This window comes from Palaemon carinicauda, chromosome 41, assembly GCF_036898095.1.
Source record: "Palaemon carinicauda isolate YSFRI2023 chromosome 41, ASM3689809v2, whole genome shotgun sequence".
NCBI classification, from domain to species: Eukaryota; Metazoa; Arthropoda; class Malacostraca; order Decapoda; family Palaemonidae; genus Palaemon; species Palaemon carinicauda.
The window spans coordinates 48,795,128-48,817,252 of NC_090765.1; the positions used below are offsets into that span (position 1 = coordinate 48,795,128).

The following is a 22,125-nucleotide window of genomic DNA, read 5'->3' on the forward strand; positions in this document are numbered from 1 at the left end:
CTCATGAGCGGAAAAACCTTGTGGAACTCTTACAATTTCCTGTAGCCTTCAAGTCTCGTGTGGTAAACTCCCATAAAGGCATTGTATTTTATTCAGTGGTTGGAATCTGTATTCAGCCAGTGTTTCTGAAGAGATTGGACACTCATCTTGACAGTTTTGGCCAGAAAGGATGAAGGATGTTTTCTGACATCAAGAAGGCTGTGGTTGAAAGAAAACCGATCCCCACTGCCACTTGAACTATCTCTAGTTACACTGCCTGCCTCAACCACCTTGTAAGTCTTAAGTTAAAAGTCAAAGTGAGGGTTGCTTCACCTGTCAGGTGTAGGGGGGTTACTCACCACCCAACAATGTTTACCCCATTAAAATTTGAATCAGTCTTTCCAGCTTTGCTCAAGTCATACTCCTATTAAAGGACTCAGGTTTGTATAGTTATGAAAAATACAAAGTACTTTTAGCAAATTTTATACTTTTCTGTCCTGGTTTCCTTGTTAAATGCTGGCATGGCATTATAATTGTCTTAATTTTGTTGAACCAATGTTACAGGAGAGACTGGAGTTAACAGTTAGCACCATAGAAAAAGAAGGGACAGGTCCTGAAGACCCTGGATTGGTGGGTCCCTTACAACAACTTGGCCAGCTTCTTTTAGATGGTGGAGGGCCGACAAGTGAGGATGATACTGAAAAAGGTCTTCATTGTTTGGCCAGAGCAGTTAACATCACTCAAGTCAGGTAAACCTCTAGCTTCTTCATTATATTAGGAGTTGTTTTTGTTTTTTAACATAAATGTTATTCCTTAGCTTGTAATCAGTCATTTTCTCTAAAAGATCTTACTAAATACCTAAAAATTATTAAACTTAACTTAAAATAGGTAATGGGTCCAGTTTTTCAAAATTTCATCCTTGTGTCAATGGCTGATGGACTAGGTTGTGTCTTCCTAACGAATTTCTCATTATAACTCGTCCCTAAAGGCATATTCTTCCCTTATTTTTTATGCTTTGTTTCATACTTTTATACTGAAGCAGGTTACTGCTTGCTATCTTTATGTTTGTAACCCTCACTACAGTTTTTTAGCTCTGGCATGAGCTATTTTTGTGTACCATACCTTCTGTAATTCTTCATAACACTAACTGAACCTTAAGCCTTAATAATATATAAACCAAAAGAATAGAGTGGCATCGATGTGAAACATTAGAAAATATTTTGATGAATCATATCTGTGAGTCTCATTGCTAATATATTCAAAGCAAGAGCTTCTCAACTTGAAAAACAGAAGCTTTCTCTCTCCCCTGTATCCTACATTGCGCCAGGCAGCTGGCTGAATCCTGATCTCTCTCTATCCAGGGGGGTGGGTGATGGGAAACCATCACATTCAATGCTTCATCCTATATTTGTCACGGCCTTGGAATCGGCAACGTGCCGGATAATCCCCATCTCATTTTGATTATTTAGTTGATATTTTTTGTTAGTAACATTTAGAGCAAGAATACCAAGGTATGTCTTCTTCTGGCTCTATAATACATTTACATACCAAATGCTGTTTGTCAGAAGACAAGAACCCAAAATCCCTTTTTACCACGTAGTGGTAGGATTCAATAGAGGAAGGTTCCGATTATTCTGAGTAACTTATGGCAGAGTACAGTATGTCAATTTAGTGACTAAAATAATTGGTGATAGATGTTAGGCAAAGTAAAAGAACTCGTAGTGGGGTTTTAAGCTCAAGAAATAGATTGAGTGTACGACAGGTGAAAATTCAGAGCAGAATTCTATCCCTTTGACTACTCTTGTGGCTGGCAGAAAAAAGATAAAGGTTAATGTTGAAATTGTGAGTTATAAGTCTGTCAGAATTTGATTGCTTAAATCATAATTTGGTACATCTTTATGCAATCTACTGTTTCTGAATCTGCTAGTAATATCTCGTTAACTAGTACTATTTTTTTCTAATCCAGTACCAAGTATGAGACAAACGTATTTTACATCAAACCCAAGCCTACCATATTCAGGTAAAGTTTCTGTAGATGATAACGATTATTTAGGTTTAATTCTTTAGTTGCTCAAAATAAGCTCAATAGAACATTGAATCCTTCCCCACAAGGTTAGAGTCCAACTGTTTTCCTCCCTTTGTCTGCTGACAAAGAGATGGGTCACACAGTGACAATTAGCATAGGAAATGTTGTACCTCGTGGGGCAAACCATGGGACCCTGAGAATTACCCTGTCTGTTTACAATGGATACAGACAGCAAGCTTAAGATGTTCTCTTTCTCCATTCCATGTCGGTTAAAAGATTTGCAAAGATCTTGTGCTCCTTCTAAGGAACTCTGAGATCTCATCTTCCCAAAAGCTCAAGATTCTTTACTTATGGACTAGATCCCTAACGAAGTATAAAAGATTTTGGGTCATATGAGGACCTAGACCCCAATGAGGAAGGTTTACTCCAGGGGCCCTTGGAGGGAAATTCAGTCTCCTCTTTGATGCACCATTTGAGGGCTCTCTTGGGTGTTTGGCTCACTTCCTAGTAATGCTTTAACTCCTCTTACCTTTGGGCATGCTACCATTCCTCCTGGGTTTGTTCAGCTTGCATCTCCTGTGGATGTCTCAAATATCACCAAGATAATTGATGCCCCACTCTCCTCCCTCGATGGCAGTTCTTTCAAAGAAAGAGGGTACACTCGTCCACACTATTCTGTCTTATTTCTCTTACTCTTGTTTTGTTAAAGTTTTCATAGTTTATATAGGAAATATTTATTTTGGTGGTGTTGATTTTCTTAAAATATTTTATTTTTCCTCGTTTCCTTTCCTCACTGACCTACTTTTTCCTGTTGGAGCCCTTGGGCTTACTGCATCTTGCTTTTCCAACTAGGGTTGTAGCTTAGCTAGCAATAATAATAATAATAATAATAATAATTTGCCAGGTCAAAGAGTTCCCTCGTGTCCGAGCCTTCAAGTCTTCAGGCCCAATGGGAAACTCATGTGGATTACCTCCTCAGGCTTTTACCCTTTATGTTCGGTGGTGTAGGAGTCAGTAGGAGCAAGTTCTCCTTAAGTTTATTGGAGAAGGACCAAGTGGCTTCCCACTACCGTGTTTCATTGCAGAGGTTCTAATTCTTTCAGGAAGTAATCATTTGCACTTTAGCATTTCCTTGCTTATTGGGTTTATTCAAGTGTTCTTCGGTATTTAATTTAAAGGTTTCAGCAGTTCAATATTTTTACCCTAGTTTTTCTTGAATGAGTACCACTTTCCTCCAACCAGGGCAACGTGTTATTCAGCACGTGAATTTCATAATATTTCATTGAAATAATCTTAATTTCTAAACTACAGTAATCATTTGCCATCTCATGGTTCCCCTTTTGCTCTCTCAGTTGACTGTGGATTTATAGATATATGTAAATCTATACAATGGACTTCTCTTTACATTTAGAGTTTCTGAGGGCAGATAAGTTAATTTTCTTTTTTTTTTTTTAGCTTTCATATCCAAAGGAATAAGGGATTTTGACGAAGGAAAAATCTATTTCTGGGGAGAGACCTGTGGCGCCCGGTGAACTTAAAGCAATCTGCCGACCTGCGAGGGTCGGGGAAGCAGTGACATGCCCTTAAAATAAATATAAACACCAGCCTTAGCTAAAGGCAAGGCAAATATAAGTGTTAAGTGTATGGGCGACCTCCGGTGAAGCCGGAGCGTAATGAGATGTCCTGAATAATGCCGTCTTAGCCAAAGGCAAGGCAAATATAAGTGTGAAGTGTATGGGCGACCTCCGGTGACGCCGGAGGATAATGAGATACCCTGAATAATTCAATTGTGGCTAATAATTCAATTGTGAAGATATAAAAGCCAAGCCGCAGCTAAAGGCTAAGGCTTAGATCATAGCAAAGCGTATTTACAAACTCCGGTGAGGCCGGAGGGAGAAGAAAGGTCCTGAATAATTATTGTGAATAAAAACACAATTGTAATAACAATGGCTATTGTGGATATGGCCGTGGCCTGAGACCGCAGTAAGGGCCACCGGAGGGTCGTATCTAAACAATATGAAGCCCGTCCCATGTAGTAAACAATATATAAATATAACAATACAGTGAACCCTCGCTACTTCGCGGTTCGACCATCGCGGATTCACCACTTCGCGGATTTTTTCCATAACCCATATATATACAGTAATATATATATATATATATGTATGCATGTATTTATGTATATATGTAGGTATGTATATGTGTATACATATAAATATATATATATATCTATATATCTAAAGTATGGGAAATATGTCTGGGTAATAAGCAAAGCTCTACCTCCAGTTTGTTTCTACATTATGATCAGAGATAAATGTAAACAAAACATTGGTTGCCATTTTTTATCGTGTTTTTTAGCATGTTTAGGAAATGCATGATATAAAATCACCTTTAATATTTGTGCCTGTTTTAGTTTAGGGTACTGTAGTACATGCATTAAGTGTTCTGTACATTAAAGGGTAGTTTGTTAACAGTACTACGTACAAGGGAAGGTTTTAAAAGTCTGAATATACATGTTGAATAAATAGGTAAATATGGTGTCACTACTTCGCGGATTTTCACCTATCGCGGCCGCGACTGGAACCTATCTACCGCGATAAACGAGGGTTCACTGTAGAACGAAAGTCATTGAGAATCCCTCAAGCCGGAGTAGAACTCAAGGCGGAGTGGAAAACGTTCATAAACTACTCCCGAGCCGTAACGGGGAGAGGACGAACACGGACCAAAATAACGCTAACAATTGAAAAGTCACGAAAAATAAATAACTCGTAAGTTATCATCCACCCCGAGGGGGAGAGGTGAGGGAGGGAGAACCCGTTGAACGCACAAAACGGAAAACGGGAAATCCGCTCAACCACCAGAGCAAAGAAAGAAAACGAGAGAAAGGGGTAACTCGTGACTGCGAACAGAAAACGGGGACCCCAATCTCTCGCTCTCTTGGACACAAAAACAGGACTAAAAATCACACAACACTATTATAAACGTATAAAATAAAAATGTACATCCATATAACACTACGATCGAAGAATAGCATCTGCTAAAACTTTAAATAAATAGCACAGTCGAGTGACGAACGCCTCGGAGGGGCGGGCACTAAACAAATACAAAGCTAAATCGCTATCTCGTTCGTAGGCTGGACTTACTAGCAAAAAGTACCATGAGCATAAATACACAAAAAAATAAAAATAAAAATAATAACGGTTCTAAAGGCATAAGGCCAGGGACTTAACCAAGAACCTAAGTGACAGAGTACTAAACGGGCAGACAAAGATGAATTCCCAACAAGTGAACAAACAATGGCCGCCATGAAAGGCCAGACGGGAATAATAAAACAGACTATACTGGATATAAAACAAAAGCCCGGTACAATAAAATACTGTCAAAACAAACTATGGTACTTAACATTGGAATGTGTGAAGATGAAGCTTCGGACATGACAAAATAAATCCACGATAGATAAAAAAGACCGAGAGCACAACAAAACAAATCAACACTTAGTATTCCAAAAAGAAGGATGTTGTTCAGATGGCGCTCGCGTCGTGGCGTGGGTGGTGCGGCGATGGGGGTGTGTCTAGGGCCGTTGTATCGGCCCATCCCTTTGACGAAGGAATTAACTAAATGGAAGACAACCTGTGAATAGTGGATTTCACGCGCCTTTGCTTTATACACGACACCCAAAAGGTGCTCGCGCGAGGGTTGTAACCTCAGCATTCCATGCTTTTATCTTTCTCTGGTATAATTGGAAGGTTTTATCAGAAAAGACATACAAGAAGGACTTGTCACCCGGCGCCACAGATCGACCCAGAAATACAGTATTTAAAAAAAATTATTGAAAATAATTTTTTGTTAGATATATTTTTTGGGTATGGAAGCCTAAATATATAAAGAAAAAAAGAAAAAATAATGAAAAAATATCAAAATAATGAAAATATATATATCTTAGATATATTTTTCAGCTACGAGAGGATTTTCTTGGAAATTAACACCCGCCATAGCCAATATTTTCCTAAATTGATGTAAATTCCCACCTGCCTTCCAACTCAGTGGTTCTGATTTTTCTATACAAAAATCAGAGCTAGGCAGCTGGGGAAAGCATTGTTTACAAAAGCACTGTTTACTCTACTGTCTTTCTCTTGGAAACAAAGGATTTTCAACCTTTTTTATAAAGTTTGTACTTTATAGTTATTACAGCCAAACCATTAATTTAGAAAATGAATACGGTAGTATATGAAGTTAAGGTGAATATTAGAATAATTTATTTTAGATTAGAAATAAGGTTAGTGTTGAATGTAAGATTCAGTCTCCCCACATGCAATAAATTATTGTTTAATTTTAAATACTTTACGTGTAGGCAGACTATTATGGCTATCATTTCTGTACTGTATATATTTATTATAGTAACCGGCCTGGAAGCACTGCAGAATGTGAAGCCAGAGGACTTCTGGTTGAACATCGCTTACGCTTACGCAGGATAGAGACACCAGAAGCTCTGCGAGAACTGCATAAACTTGGCCTTCTTTATGCTAGAATTCATGGTGAACAGAGCCCTAAGACTTTAGCCATGTATAACCTCACTATTCAGGTAGGAATTTTTCCTGTTATTTTTTGCATAACAATCATTTACTCATATCTATTACTGTATATGGTACTTTGTTTCATATTGAAATATTTCCTCTGTTGATTTTTGTATTTATTTAAAGACTTGTACAAGGGAGATCGTATCCCCTTGCTATCTAACTGATAGCTGTAAGTTTGAAATAAGGTTAGCATTAAAGAGCTTAGTAATACATATAAGATGGCATTTTTTTTTTTTCAAATAGGCACACTTTTCTATCTAGTTCCTCTTCCTCTTGTTCTCTTAAAGTTTTTATTGTTTAAATAGGAAATATTTATTTGAATATTGTTACTATTCCTAAAATATTTTATTTTTCCTTATTTCCTTTCCTCACTGGGCTATTTTCCCTGTTGGGGCCCCTGGGCTTATAGCATCCTGCTTTTCCAACTAGTGTTGTAGCTTAGCATTTAATAATAATAATAATAATAATAATAATAGATACTGTATGCAGTTCTGCCATTTATTGGAACCATTGCTACTGGAGAGAATGTGCATTCCAGAGATTGATAAATTGTAAACATTACTGCTATTAAGTATGAATGGTTACCTGTAGAAAGAGCATACTGTAATTGTACTAAGTTGATCTCTTCTCTTAAGAACAGATTTAGAAAAGGTATTAGTTAACTTATGAGATATCTGACAGGGTAATATCTAACATAGTAAAAGGGAAAATTATTCTAAACATTCTCTAACATACCTAAAAGGTCCAGAACACCTTATATAATATTCCAAATAAGAAATTAGCAAGGAAAGAAATCGCCAACATTCCATGAAATATTACAAATCTCTTTAGTAGGTCAGATAACTTCACCACCAGAAATGAAATGCCTTTCGCAGTTATCAGTTAAAGGAGCCATAGCCATTTCCTGTTTAGTGGAAATCGAAAGTAAGAGAACTTTTTGTATTTTTTAAATTGGTAGCCTACTAAATTTCAGAGAAAAAAGCAAAGTAGAGTGGTAGCTTTTAACAAAAAAAGCTCTTAGCATTGCTTTCCATAACCAAATAAAACTTCTTTTAATAATGTGCTGGTAATCAGGCTTTAAGCAAGTCTTGGAATTAGTAAGCACTTGTGACAAAATCAAAGACTTACTTTAATGAATCATATTCTCCGGGAATAAAATAAAAATCTTATCAAGTAAGAAACTAAAGGGATACTATCACTTTGAGAATTCTCTCCTTTATTCACCCCATCTTTAGTTTAACCTGAGGGGGGGGGGGGGGCAGAATGTCTGGATACGTTCCTTGATCTTGAACTCAAGTGACAAGATCCAAGTCAACACTTATTGTCATACATTTTAAGACATGTGGTACAGCAATGTATAGAATATAGAAATCCACTTTTGATGGCATTTGTGGACTGTGAGAAAGCCTTTGATAGTGTGCACCAGCCAATTTTGTGGAGAGTCCAAAGTTTTTATGGAGTTCCTTTTAAATATGTAAATTTGACCAAGTCTGTTCATGAGCATAGCAAATGCAAAGTTAATGTGAGTGGAGTCCTATCAAATGAATTTCAAGTGAACTGTGGAGTACTCCAAAGGAATGTGTTGTCACCTATGTTGTTTATCCTTCTCATGGATTTTGTAATGCATAAAACAGTTGGGGATGGTAGAAAAGGATTGGACAGGATTGATAACAGGAAATAAGCTAACCTAGAGTATGCTGATGATGCTGTCCTTATTAGCAGAACACCACAGGACTTATAAAATTTGCTTACCAAAATGCATGAAATATCTCATGAGGTTGGACTCAAGATAAATAGAAAAAAAGACAGATGATGAGAATGGAACATGCAATGAAAGATGAAATATCATTGGAAGGAGAAAGGATTAATAAGGTGGAATCATTTAAATATTTAGGAACTATATCATCTAATACAGGAGCTTTAGAATTTGAGTTTAATGAAAGATTAAAAAAAGCAAATCAGACAATGGCTAGGTTAAGTAAAATGTGGAAATAAAACCACCTAAAATTACATATAAAAATCAGGCTGTGTATCAGTTTAATGAGATCGGTGTTAAAGTATGGACATGAGTCGTGGTATAACAATGAAACAATATCCAACAGATTTTATAGATTTGAGAACAAAGACCTTAGAAGAATATTGGGAGTTAAATGGCAAGACAGGATTAGAAATTAAACTATGAAAGATTACTCAAGTTCCATATGTGGATTAAATCACAGTGAGGGGCAGATGGATATGGTTTGGGCCTGCTCTTTGCACTCCCCAAGAGATTAGTTCACCAAACTTTCAACAAGGCTCCACAAGGCACTAGAAGAGTTGGAAGACCCAGGCATACATGGCTGAGGACTATGAATCGTGAAGTAGATGATGAATGGAGAAGTATTGATTTAAAAGCTCAAGATAGAGAAGACTGGCGAAATCTAACCGAGGCCCTTTGCGTCAATAGGTGTAGGAGGAGATGATGAGACAATTTCCTATATGCATGCTTTTGAATGTGTGAATAATGGTAATGTTCATGTTTTATATTAACATTTGAAAGTGTGTTTGGTGTACTTCTACATAGTATATGGAATTATATGAAAATATGAACATTTCTATATAAAAATCTTCATAGTACATTTTCTAAGGCCAAAAAAATACTTGTCCATAATCCAACGAAAGGGGCTCAATTTTTATTCTAACAATACATATATATATATATATATTTTATTTGTGTTATAGTGTATAGGAAATCTATTCAACTTTCTAATTCAGTTTCTTTCTATCGATTTCGGTTCAAAATGTAAACGTAAGTATGTTGAAAAATATTGAAATTCCACTCTGTAAAAATTTTGCATTTTGTAATTAGTCACAGCTTCTCACCAATGACATTTATATCAAAATCATTGCATCAGCAAGAAAGATCAACATTCTCTACACAATTTTCTTATCAAATAAATTCCTCAAACATCCTTCTTATGTTTTTAGCAAAAAAGTTCACTTTCATCACGCATTTTTTAATATTTCTATGCATCGCAAAGATAGTCTGCTTGCATCATGAGAAATTCCAATCATTGCTCGACATACCGCACCAAACCAGAAACTCATATCCTGTTAAAGTTTTAACATCCTGAATCATGTAAAGAAAACTTCTCCGTAAGAGCGCCACTTTCTCCTCCAGGAAAAACCCTTTTACCTTCGTTAATGAACTCTCCAAAAGCGCTAGATGGGTAAAACCTTTAAGAGTGAATGGAAGAAGAGAAGACTGACACTTGAGAATGAAGTAAATAAAGTACAGTATGCTGAAAAGCAACTATTAAGATACACTTGTGAGGATTATCGGTTAAAGTACAGTAGTACAGTACTTTACTATGTATTGGAGGCATTTCGTCAAATTTTTCATCTCTAGATATAAAAATTTTAGGTTTTGTGGGTCTATGGTAAGGTTATATAGAACATTCATATAAGTTGAAGAAATGCAAGTGGCAGGATCATGATCAGTGTAAAAGCCCAGAAAATCTTGAAGAATGTAAACAAGGACTTGCCTAGATGAAAATTTAAGCGAGAATTTACAAAGTGGAAATGAAAAAGAAATACAAGAAATCATCTGAGCTCCAACCTCTGAAAAAAATTTAAAATCATTGATGTCAAACTAAGAATCAATTTTCTGACTCAGGAGTCATGAATTTTTTTTCTATTGTTTGCTTCACTAATTGAATTTGCAAATGCAAATTTTATTTTGATTCTCTCCAATTTATTCTTTTCATAGGTTCTCCTTCAAGAAGAAGACTATGAACAAGCTATTCAGCATCTGAGAACTCGTCTCAAGCTGTGCCGGGAGACTCACGGTGACTATAGTTCACAAGTAAGTTCCACATTTCTGAACACAATTTCATTAGCTAAATGCCCTCATACCCATGATATAAGTAATTGCTACTTTACTCTATTTCTATGAAATTTGATTGTTAACATTGTTAGATGGAGAGTGGTTTCTAGGCGAAATGATGAAAGAACAATATGTTTACAGAATAGTCTAACCAGAAACTAGTTTGAAGTAAATAAAAAGAATTATCAAAGATAATTATATAATGTCCATTCACTATAGAGTAGGTTTACTAATTTATTCAGGCTTTATTTTATGCATAAATGTCTCTTATACTCCTTCATACTATTTATTGAATATGATTATATGAAATATCATTTCCTTCTATTATTATTGTAGAATTAATCTTTCTTGGCTACTTCCTAATAGTTTTAATAACACCTGCATATTATATTCTCAAACTATAAGACACAACTTATTTTTGACGAGAGTACAGGCAGTAACTGGAAATATGGGTATTATTGTACTGTATTACAGGGTAATGTAACCTAGGGAAAAAACTACTTTTCTCTTTAGAAAAAGGTCCGTTCTCTTAAAAAATGACACTCGTTCCTGTCGCAAATGATAATTTATAATACAGTAAAACTTTACCGAAATATGTTACAGAAGGAAGGAATTCCTTTTCAAATTGTTAATGTTATTTGTTGCAAACCTTTGCAAATTTACTACTTCATATTTAAAACGTAATGCCAAAGCTATGTAAGAAAAAAAAATTTAATTTAGTCTGCTGTACTAATTTGCATTCTTGAAAGTTAATTGATCTCCAGTTGCCTACTTTAAATTTCTTCCCTGACAATAATTTAGGTTAGACATAAGCAAACAATGATTTGAGTTAGATACTCAAATAAAAAGATTAGGCTTTGCATGCTAATCAGTGGCACTTTTTCAGGTTTGTGGTGTACTAAAACAACTTTCTCGTGTCCACTCTCTCAATAATGACCTGAATGCTGCTGCCTCTGCTCTTGATCAGTGCCTTCATGCAGAAATACTAATTTATGGCTCTTCATCTCGAAGAGCTCAAGCATCTCGTCTAAGACTTCGGGAAATAATCCAGTAAGTTTTTCTTTTTAATTTGACCTGGCATGGAATATTATGTGGATTTTACAAGTAAAGAGAACCTTCTTGACCAAGAAACATATACACATAAATTTTAAGTTTATAGTAAAATAGATTATGGTGTAGAATTTGAGATATATTCTACTGTTTCCTTGAAGCACGCTGAATCATATCATATACAACGCATTTGTATAGTACAGGCATGTTCCATTCAACATTTCTGTAAAAATAAAATTCATAGTACAATTGGAGGTTTACATTTATGGAACATGAGAGAATAATTTAGAAATTTATAATTGTCTATGGAACAAATAATCCCTTTCTTGTACTTTTATCAAGACTTGGTAGAGATATTTCACCATTATTGTAAACTTATTGGTGATGTTCAGTGAAATTGAAATCATACCTCAAAGTTTACAGGGGTTAGGTAACAGAGATCACCACAAAAATCCCCAAAATTTGGTCTCCTAGGGTACGAGTACTTATCACTACCCTCAGCAACTGACTCGCTACATTTTTTCACATATGCAGATCAATCACTGTAATTGTATAGTATATTCCTGTAATTGTACAGTATAATACCATCATTCAGTTAGTTCTTTGTGTATGTTGCATAAGATTTTTCATAATGCTAATCAATCTTTGCATTCAGATCATCCCAAACTGTACCATCATGCATGTACAAAGGCATGCAGTTAATTCTAGCAGTTTTCCCATCTCCATCATGAGGCTCAATACTTCTCAGTATTCTAGAAGTTTTATTCCAGGTGTGGCCAGATTGTGAAATGATCTTCCTAATCTGGTGGTTGAATCAGTGGAACTCCAGAAGTTCAAAGTTGTTGCAAATACTTTTATGTTGAACAGGTTGACATTAATCTCTTCATAGTTCATATATGATATATATTTTAATATTGTTACAGATCTTAAATATTTTATATTCATTGTTTTTCATATGCTTAATTTCCTTTCCTCACTGGGCTACTTTCCCTCTTGGGGCCCTAGGTCTTGTAGATTCCTATAATTCCAACTAGGGATGTGGATTAGGTAGTAATAATAATATATGAATAAATCCCAATGTGATTAAGAATTATATCGGCTTTTTTAAATGCACCAGCAATAGGATTGTATTGTTTTTATTTATGTAGGAAGGTTGTTCACTTACATTCCTCCTGAAAGGAGTTATGTCAACTGAAAGCCGACTGCTTTGATTGGTCAAACGTAAAGCGAATTAACGTTTAGTATACGCCTTTACTATTTTGCTTTGTTTGCATTTAGTTTACGGAAAATCCAGAGAAGATTGAAAACCCCAGGCTAACTTCTAAAATCTTGCCTAGCAGTTCTAGTACACCCTTCAATATGGGTTTTGATGATTTACAATGCTGACGGAGCCGTACAATTAGGTGTACTTTATTTTCTTCTTGCGTAACATACGCTAAATTCTGCAACCTGGGTCTACTCTTCAGACCACTAAGTGCTGAGATTGTATGGAATTTTTGACGAATATATCTTCCAGTTTTCACGCCGTGTTAATGCGATTTTTACCCCCATTTTCATTCATGTATAATAAAGGCAAAAGTGTTCATGCCTATAGGTTCTGTTAAAATTAGATACTAGCGTGTAGAATAAAGAAGACCAACTGTCCATAAAGCATAAATCCAAACAGTAAACCCCCTCCTCCTCCTCTCATACCTGGCAGTCATGACTCTCCTCAAAGGTAAAGGGCATGTTAGTTATAATTTGTTCACAAAACTCCATTAAAAACCTTTAAAAATTTGTGAACAAGTATATTTATGCATTTTTGTAATGGTTTTGAGTGAATTGGCTTTATAGAAAAAAGTTTTAGAATATCATTTATATTTTTTTTTGGGTAGTGAGCTCAGTCTAATGTAGGCTCAGCCACTAGCACATTTTGAGTTTTACTGTACTTAGATGCATTAACGTATATGAAAAAAATTTCTTCCGAGTGAATCCCTTGCTTGGAGAGGTAAAGGTGTCCATAAGTAGTAAACAAACCGGAAACCCTATTTCTCTTTCCAAACATCTAAAGAACAATCAGTTTTTATAACCTTGTTCTTGAATACAATAGTTGATTCCCTGGAACTCATTGTAGCTAACGCAAGCAGTGAAGCATGTATTGCTTGCCAGAACAGAGGATCGAGATAATTTTAATTTACTACTAAGGAAGCCACGGATGAGCAGACCGTTTTAATTAAGGTGAGGGATTAGATAATTGAAATGACGTCACAATACTCGCTCGCAAAGCTAACGCTTGTAATTTAGCAACTTATTTATTGCTTGGCAAAACATTGAAGCAAGATGTTAAATTAAGAGTGAGGTAAACCATGTTGGAGCAAAGAACAAGAAATGCGTGAATACATAATATTTAATTAAGTGTAGGTGACAATGGAAATGACTTGGAAGGCCTCCCTAGAAATGGAATTCCCATTTTCTATTTGAGAGGTGGCTTCTGCTAATCTACAAACATTCCAATATTTGTTTGTTATATGTAGGAGGCTGGCCAGGGCATCAACTACCCGTGAGATACTACTGTGGGAGAGTTATTGGATCTTTTGTCGGACCAGACAGTACTACATTGGATTTCTATTTCTGGTTATGGCTTTTTTCCTTTTTACACCAAATAATCTGCCATATTCTTTCCATATTCCTCACACCTGGCAACACTCAGATTACCAAACAATTCCTCTTCACTTAAGGAGTTAACTGCTGCACTGTAATTGTTCAGTGTCTACTTTCTTCTTGGTAAGGGTAGGAGAGAGACTAGTTATGCTAAGCAGCTCTTCTAGGAGGAAACTCCCAAATCAAACCATTGTTCTCGAGTCTTGGGTAGTGCCATAGCCAATGTACCATGGTCTTCCACTGTCTTGGAGTAGAGTTCTCTTGCTTGATGGTGCACTTGGGCACTATTCTATCTTGATTTTCTTCTTGTTATTTTTTTTTCTTCAAGTTTTTAGTTTACATATGAAAAATTTATATTAATGTTACTGTTATAAAAATATTTTATTTTAATTGCGCATTACTTCTTTTAGTTTATTTCCCTTCCTCTCTTGGCCATTTTTCTCTGTTGGAGCCCTTGAGCTTATAGTATCCTGCTTTTCCAAAATGGGTTGTAGCTTAGCTAGTAGTAATAATAATGCACGCAATAGTTTTATTCTAAATTCTGTAATATATTCAATGTTTTTACAATTACAGTATCAGAATTATTCTATACTTGTCTTTCATAATATTTTTATCTCACGCCTTATGTATTTTCCATTTATTTATATTTTCAGACATTTGCCTCTTGCCCAAAGGATGAAGATGTGGAGAAAACATCCTGAATTACAAAACAAGCCTCGGTTTAGAAATCTTTGAGTGGCCAACAAAGCTCTACAGCATTGTTTTTCCTTATGATAATGTAGTACATTTTCCACTTTAAATATCTCATAATTTGTCTTGTTACCTAACTATATCAATGATAAAATCTAGTCATTGTGAAAGTGTGCTTTTTAGTGTAATGAAAAATTAATCTAGTCATTTTACGAAATAGTTATGCATTAATGTTGAAATTGTTGGGTTATATATAAATTTATTTGAAATATTCAGAATTAGCACATTCACAGGACATTCAGTACTGATAGAATTATTTGATAGAGGTTTAAATGTATTGCTAACAATTAAGCAAGGTGAAGTCATAGACGTCAAAGAGTTATTTTATAAATTTAATAATTTTCCTTATCTTTCCAACAACCTGCCTGTTAGAGTATTCATTTTGTACATATTATCCTTTATTTTATTTTTCTTAAGATAAAATGTCCTTACTTTCTTTGGTCATAATACTTGGTTTTATAAAGTACATCATGTTCAACCTCTGTGATATCTTATATTAACAACCGCTCTAAATACGTAATAAAATACTGAGCTGGTCATGCAATACTAAAAAAGATTTTGAAGAAAGTTCTGTGAATTCTACTGTGGTGTGATTTAATTACCTTGTGACAGTTATTTATGTATAAGTATATAAAAAAAATTTGTTCAACCCAATTGCCACCTTGGGTGGGAATAGACATAATTCAGTTTTGGAAGAATTTAAAGATAAATTATCAGGTGCTAATATATCAATAACCTCAAGCCCTCACTCTTCAAGTAGGAATGAAAGGTTCTCTCGATGACAAGAACTTTCATCTTAGGTATACCTTATACAGTATAGAGTTAATGCCATCAGGCCACCTCATGAGGTGATGAGGTGTACTGTCAGGTGTATGCAGCAACCCTATGAATCCTTGCCCTTACTACATTTTAATTCTCAAATTCTCACTTCCTTTTTTTTCAGGTTTAATGGTAGAAATATGTTGGAGAGAGACAACCTGCATTAGATGCTGGAGATACTGTGAAAGGCTAGTCTGCAGAAACTCCAGGTTCTGAAGTACTGGGGCTGGCAAGTTAGAAAATGCTGCTGTAGATACTATTGTGCCAGTTGATTCAGAAATGACTTGAGTTGAAGTAGGTAGAGGGGAGATTACCTTCTTGAATTAGCCATCTAGATTTATCAGGAAATTTATAAATACTCTTCTCCAATATTTCCTTCCAACACCAGAAAGTCCATGACCTTTTGGTAGATCTTGCGTTCGGGTACTAGGCATCAAAATTTGCCAACCCTTGCTGTACCAGAGCAAAACGTTCCAATATGTTATCGGTAGTAAAACTCTTGGACTGGTATATCTTCCTCCTTCAATTATATGTACTTCAAGTTGAATAATATCCTTAGCAGATAACTTTCCATGAGATGCCAGTAGCTCTATGACATAATCAGCAGCCACCTTAAACTTGAGCTGCTTACTCATTTCAACTGTTGGAGCGGGGAAATGACTGGACCGATGGAGAAGGAGTCCAGACTTCCTTGTACAGTCCTTCAGGTAGTGGGCCGTAAACGTGGACTGCCTGGACCATGTACCCGCCTTCAGGATCTGGCCCACCATGTTCTTATCGAAGGCTAGTGATGTGCTCATATCCCTAATATCATGGGGGCGTGGTCTGCCCGGCACCGAGGATCCGTCACTGTCATAGGCTCTCTTTATGACTTGACGCAACCAGAAGGAGATGGTGTTCCTGGACACTGCCTTCTTTACCGGGCCCGAGGAGACAAACAGGCTCTTAATCCCGGGGCGAAGTCTGGCTGTCCTTTCTAGATATTTCCTAACTGCCCTGACTGGGCATAGCAATAAATCCCCTGGATTGTCTGAACGCGGAATCGCTGGAACCGAAAAGCCCTCAAACCTAGGGTCCCAGGACGTGGGGTTCTGCGTTTTGGCTACGAAGTCAGGGAAGAACTTGAAACTCAAATCTTTCCACCCTTTCGAGTGCAAAACCTTGTACGACAACCCGTGGAGCTCACTAACTTGTTTAGCAGAGGCCAGGGCGAGGAGGAAGACTGTCTTGAGGGTGAGGTCTTTGTCAAGTATGTTCCTGGGGGGTTCAAAGGGTGGTCTATTAAGGGCCTTAAGGACTCTGGCAACGTCCCACTGCGGCACTCTAGAAGAACGCGGAGAGCACGATTGTTCGAAGCTCTTAATGAGCATCGAGATCTGCCGGGAAGCTCCTAGATCGAGTCCCTTGAGGAGAAAGACCTGACCCAATGCGGCTCAGACACCCTTGAAGGCCGGGATAGAAACTCCTAGGTCATCTCTCAGGTAAACTAGGAATTCCGCTACCGTATGAATGGAGGCATCCAATGGCCTGAGGTTCTGGGAGGCGCACCATTTCGCGAATGTGGCCCACTTAGCTTGATAAACCTAGACTGAGGATCTTCTCAGATATCCCGACATCCTCGCGGCGGTCTTAGACGAGTATCCCTCCTTCCTCAGGAGACGCTCGATAACCTCCACGCGTGTAGGCGGAGGGACCGAGGGTTTTCGTGAAACTTCTCGAAGTGGGGCTGACGGAGGAGGTGTTCTCTGTCCGGAAGCGGCCAGGGTGGAAGGACCGCCAGTTCCTTTAGGTCTGCGAACCACTCTCTCTCCGGCCACCAGGGCGCTACCAAAGTCATCCGCAGGTTCTTCGCACGTCTGACTCTGTTGAGGACCTGTCTGAGGGTCCCGAAGGGAGGGAAGGCATAAACGTCGAGACCGTCCCAAGTGTGCTGGAAGGCGTACTCGAATGCCGCTGCTGGGTCTGGCACTGGAGAACAGAATACGGGGAGCTGGGCGTTGAGCTTTGTGGCGAAGAGGTCCATCACCGGCGACCCCCACCTCAGGATGATTGTCTGGGCCACTTCCGGGTGTAAGGACCACTCCGACCATACAACTTGACCCACCCTGCTGAGGCCGTCAGCTAGGACGTTCCTCTTCCTTGGAATGAACCCGGCCGTGAGCTCGATGTGTTCCTTTTCGGCCCATTCCAGGATCTTTGCCGTGAGATCGCATAGCTCCCTCAACTTTATCCTTCCTTGCTTTTTCATGTAGGCTACCACAGTGGCGTTGTCGCACATTAGCGCCACCGTGTTCCCCCGAAGAAGGTGGAAAAACTCTACACACGCTCTCTGAATCGCCAACAATTCCAGGACGTTTATATGAAAGTTCTTTTCCTCGGGGACCACTTTCCCTTTGCTGATTCGTCGAGAAGATGAGCTCCCCACCCCTCTTTCGATGCGTCCGTGAAGAGCAACATCTCCGGAGGGGCGGTCGCGAACGGAATTCCTTTGAGGGTGTTCGCCCTGTCGGACCACCACTTCAGGGTTTCCTTCGTCTCCGGGGACACTGTGACTACCTTGTGTGGGGATTCCCCCGGGGACCAGAGTTCTTTCAGGTTCCACTGAACCGCCCTTAGCTTGAGTCTCCCCCCGAGGGACTAGCTTCTCTAACGATACCAGGTGGCCCACCAGCCTCTGCCAGTCCTTGGCTCTCCTTGGGAAGCCCGATAGGAAGGGGAAAATTATTCGGTCCAGGTTTTCGAGCCCCTCTGAGGAGGGGAAGGCCCTCCCCAACTTAAGAGTCCAGGACCATCCCCAGGTAAGTCATCCTGGTTGAGGGGATCAACTGCGACTTATCCATGTTGATAGTGATCCCCAAGTCCTTGCAGAACCGTAGAAGCTTCGCCCCTTGCTCCTTCAGTACTTCCTCTTGAGGCTGAAAGCAACAACCAGTCGTCTAGGTACCGGATCAGGCGGATCCCCAGCTCATGAGCCCAGACCGACACTGTTGTGAAGACCTGTGGAGTTGTCGACAGCCCGAAGCATAGGGTTCTGAACTGCAACAACTGGGAACCCCACTTCACTCTTAGGAACTTCCTGCTGGAGGGGTGGACAGGGATCTGAAAATAAGCATCCTTGAGGTCCGGCGACATCATGAAGTCTCCTTCCCTCAAGGCTGCCATCACCGACTTCGGGGTGTCCATCTTGAAGTCGGTCTTGCATATGAACTTGTTGAGGGCCAAGAGGTCTATGACCGGCCTCCAACCCCCTGTCGCCTTCTCCACCAGGAAGAGCCTGCTGTAGAACTCCGGGGAGGGGTCCTTGACTAGTTCTAATGCCCCTTTGCTGAGCATGGCCGACACTTCTTGTAACGCCGCCTTCTTCAAGGGGTCCTTGGGAGCCGACCACTCTGCACGTTGGTCCATCAGGATTGCCACGGACCATGGGTCTGCTCCGTTGTCCCACCATGCTTGCCAAGAACGTTTGAGGCATCCCCCTACCCGAGGCTTCGGCAGGAGTAGGGGGCCTCTCTCCCTACCTTCTCCTGGAGGCGCGGCTAGATCGTCCTCTCCTGGAGTTGGAGTAGTTAGGCCTAAAGGAGGCCTGCAGAGTCGTGCTTCCCCTACGGGGGGGCTGTGAGGCTTGATGCCAGGAAGACGAAGGGGAGCCTCGTCTAGGTTGTGCTGTGAGTTGGACGTCTTGTTGCGGGCCTGGAATCTCCTGCCTCCTTGATTTTCCTTACCCTCTCCATAGCTTCCTCCACTGCCTTCAGGGGGAAGACGGAGTCACCCCACACCGAGGAGTTCCTCAGGCACTTCGCTTCCCTCTCGGGTAGCCTACAGATCAACTTATTGAGCACGGGGTGTCTCTTCCGTAAGACCCAGTTGGCCGTCTGTGTGAGGGACTGGAAGGTGAGGAATTTCATTGCCTTCCCCCCTGAGCGGATTAGTTCTTGGAGTAAGGTTTGGTTTTCAGGCACTGCCAGATCATGGGACGATTGAAAACCTACTAAGGTGCAAGCCCACCAGTCCAGCCATGACGTGACGTTCACTATGTCCTGGGCCGTGTCTTCCATCATCGCGGCCTCTGCTGGGGAAAAGCACACTGGGGCGGAGTCCTCCGCCCCAGTCCTAGTTAAGTGTGGCTATCGCCGCTTCGACCGCGGGGTTCCACGCGCCGCCCGTCCGGGACGTAAAACCGCTTCTGGGTCAACCCCGGCTGCAGCTTGAAGGACCCTTGGGCCCTGAAAGAATCTGCTTGACCCACGACGTACCTATCCACGTGGTCCATCCCGAACTTGACGTCTGGGGCCAACGTTAGGTTTAGGGACGGCTTCTGTTAGACGGGGTTGTCGACTAACCTGCCCAGACCCCGAGAGCCAGGCCTGCTCTGTCGAGTGTTTCAGGTCGTCCAGCCTGTGGTGCCGTCTGATCAGAGTCAGCACTTTCCTATAGGAGGAGACTTCATCTGCCGAGCACGCCCTACCGTCCATCAGTCCTTCCACCACTTGATCCTCCGCGTCAGGTGCATCGTCGATCACGGATGGAGCCATGTAGGAGTCTAGGTCTTCTCTCTCGCTGATCCAATGGCGCGGGTATTTCCAGCACGGGTGGCTCCGCTAAGACGGAGGTAGCCGTCATGGGTCTACCCCCGTGGGGCCAGGGGCCTACGGTGATCTGCCGGTTGGTCAGGGCTCTTGGATAGAGCTGACGTGGAACTGGGGATAGGGGCCATGTTACCGGGCCGAAGGAGCGGCTCTCTGCCGGTGCCTTCGCGGGTTTAGGCATGGCGAAGTCGACATGTGTCGGTGGCTTCGGACGACAGGCGGACAGAGCGCATGCCACGTGTGTTAAGGCCGAAGGCGCGGCTCTAGCGGGCCACCCGGATGAACCTGGAGCGGAGGCTGCCCTGATTAGCTCGCTACGGGGAATCGTCACACGGACCCACTTATCCCTGGACGAACTCCCTTTCTTGCTCTTCTTTTTGGAGGTCCTTGAGCGTTTCCTGGAAGGGGCTGAGCGGGAGCGAAACCTCTTCCTACGGGACCTCTTGCGCTTTTTTCTCGCCTCACGGGGATCGGAGTCTCCCGAAGAGGATGAGTCTGACGAGGAGGACGAAGAAGAGGCGGAAGAAGAGCTCGCCGAGTCCTCCGATGCCGATGTAGGGTCCTCGTACTGCTTCACCGGCGTGAACGGCCGCATAAAGTCAGGCGCGAGCGTCGACGACGGCGCCCGGGGAGTCCGTAGCGCCTTCCTGGACGCGAACCAGCCGCCGAACTCTTCCTCTTGGCGCATCGGCGACCTGAAGGGCGTCCTAGGCGCCTTCCAAACAATGGAGTCGGGGTCCGACAAACCTGTTGGCGGTCTCTCCTTGTCTACTTCTCCCCCGGGCACTTAAGTACCTGAAATACACTGCCATGATGCGGGGGAAGGAGCCGGACCAGTCTTCCCCCACACCGGGTCTTAGGCACCAGAACCTCGTCTCCCGAGCACACTCCCGCCTCGCCAGCAGGCCCCCCACACGCCTGCGAAGAAACATCCCCCACATCAGGAACATCGGACTCGTGGGAAGCGGCAATGGGCTGCTTCCCCTCATCGGACTTACCTCGTCCCCTACTCTGGGTAGGGGAAAGTGATGGGGAACCTCTCTCCGATGGAGCTGTGGGCGAAGCCAAGGGCGAGGCGGTGCCCATCTTCCTAGGAGATCTCTTAGACGCCGCCGCCTTCTTCGTCGCGTACAAAGCCCACTGGATTTCCGGCCAGGACGCGCATTCTGGACACGTGGCGGACGGGGAACACACGCTACCCCTTCACGATGAACACAGGGTATGCGGGTCAACCTCCGGTTTAAACAGGAACGCACCACACGATTTACCGGTCTTAGGCCCTGGGCAACGACGTTGGGGATCCATACTAGAACACAAAAGCACCAAGCAACACAAGAACACAAGGAAAGAGGTGGATGAAAGGATACAAGGGAATCGGTAAACACACGGTAACCACGTGGAGACACAAAGGGTCGCATGGGATGCGAGAGCAGCGAGATGTGAACTACGCTGCAACCAGAAGCTTACTGGTGACCGAGACTTAGTTCCATGCTCTCGCACGCTGACCCGGGTCGCCTCAGGGGGAGTATCCATCTGCCACTATAGAAAACGGAGATAGGGGAAACTACACAAAATTCTGGTCGGTTGGAAGGAGAATCCCAGATACTCCTAAGAAAGTAGTTCGAGGTAAGTACTCCGTGTTGGAACAAAACTATTTTATGAAGTAAAAGTTTGAAATCAACACAGTACAGCTTTTATCTGCCTAAAACAATAATATTACTGATGTTAAATTTTTCAAATTTTCTTGGCTAAGCTACACGATATGGTACCTGCAACTTACTAAATTCATATATATGACTGAAAAATGGATGAGTATGGTGAATAATCAAATAA

General features: G+C 40.9%; 1 protein-coding gene across 1 annotated transcript in view; it reads left to right on the forward strand.

Moving 5' to 3' along the window:
- Window positions 1-15,467, forward strand: part of LOC137632612 (uncharacterized) — a 45,074-nt gene extending 29,607 nt beyond the window's left edge. Inside the window, exons 8-12 of the mRNA XM_068364661.1 lie at window positions 544-728; window positions 6,404-6,587; window positions 10,331-10,426; window positions 11,334-11,497; window positions 14,791-15,467. Of these exons, the coding sequence (XP_068220762.1) occupies window positions 544-728; window positions 6,404-6,587; window positions 10,331-10,426; window positions 11,334-11,497; window positions 14,791-14,872 (711 nt within the window). The 3' untranslated portion in view covers window positions 14,873-15,467. The remainder of the gene's footprint in view (window positions 1-543; window positions 729-6,403; window positions 6,588-10,330; window positions 10,427-11,333; window positions 11,498-14,790) is intronic.
- Window positions 15,468-22,125: the final 6,658 nt, after the last annotated feature.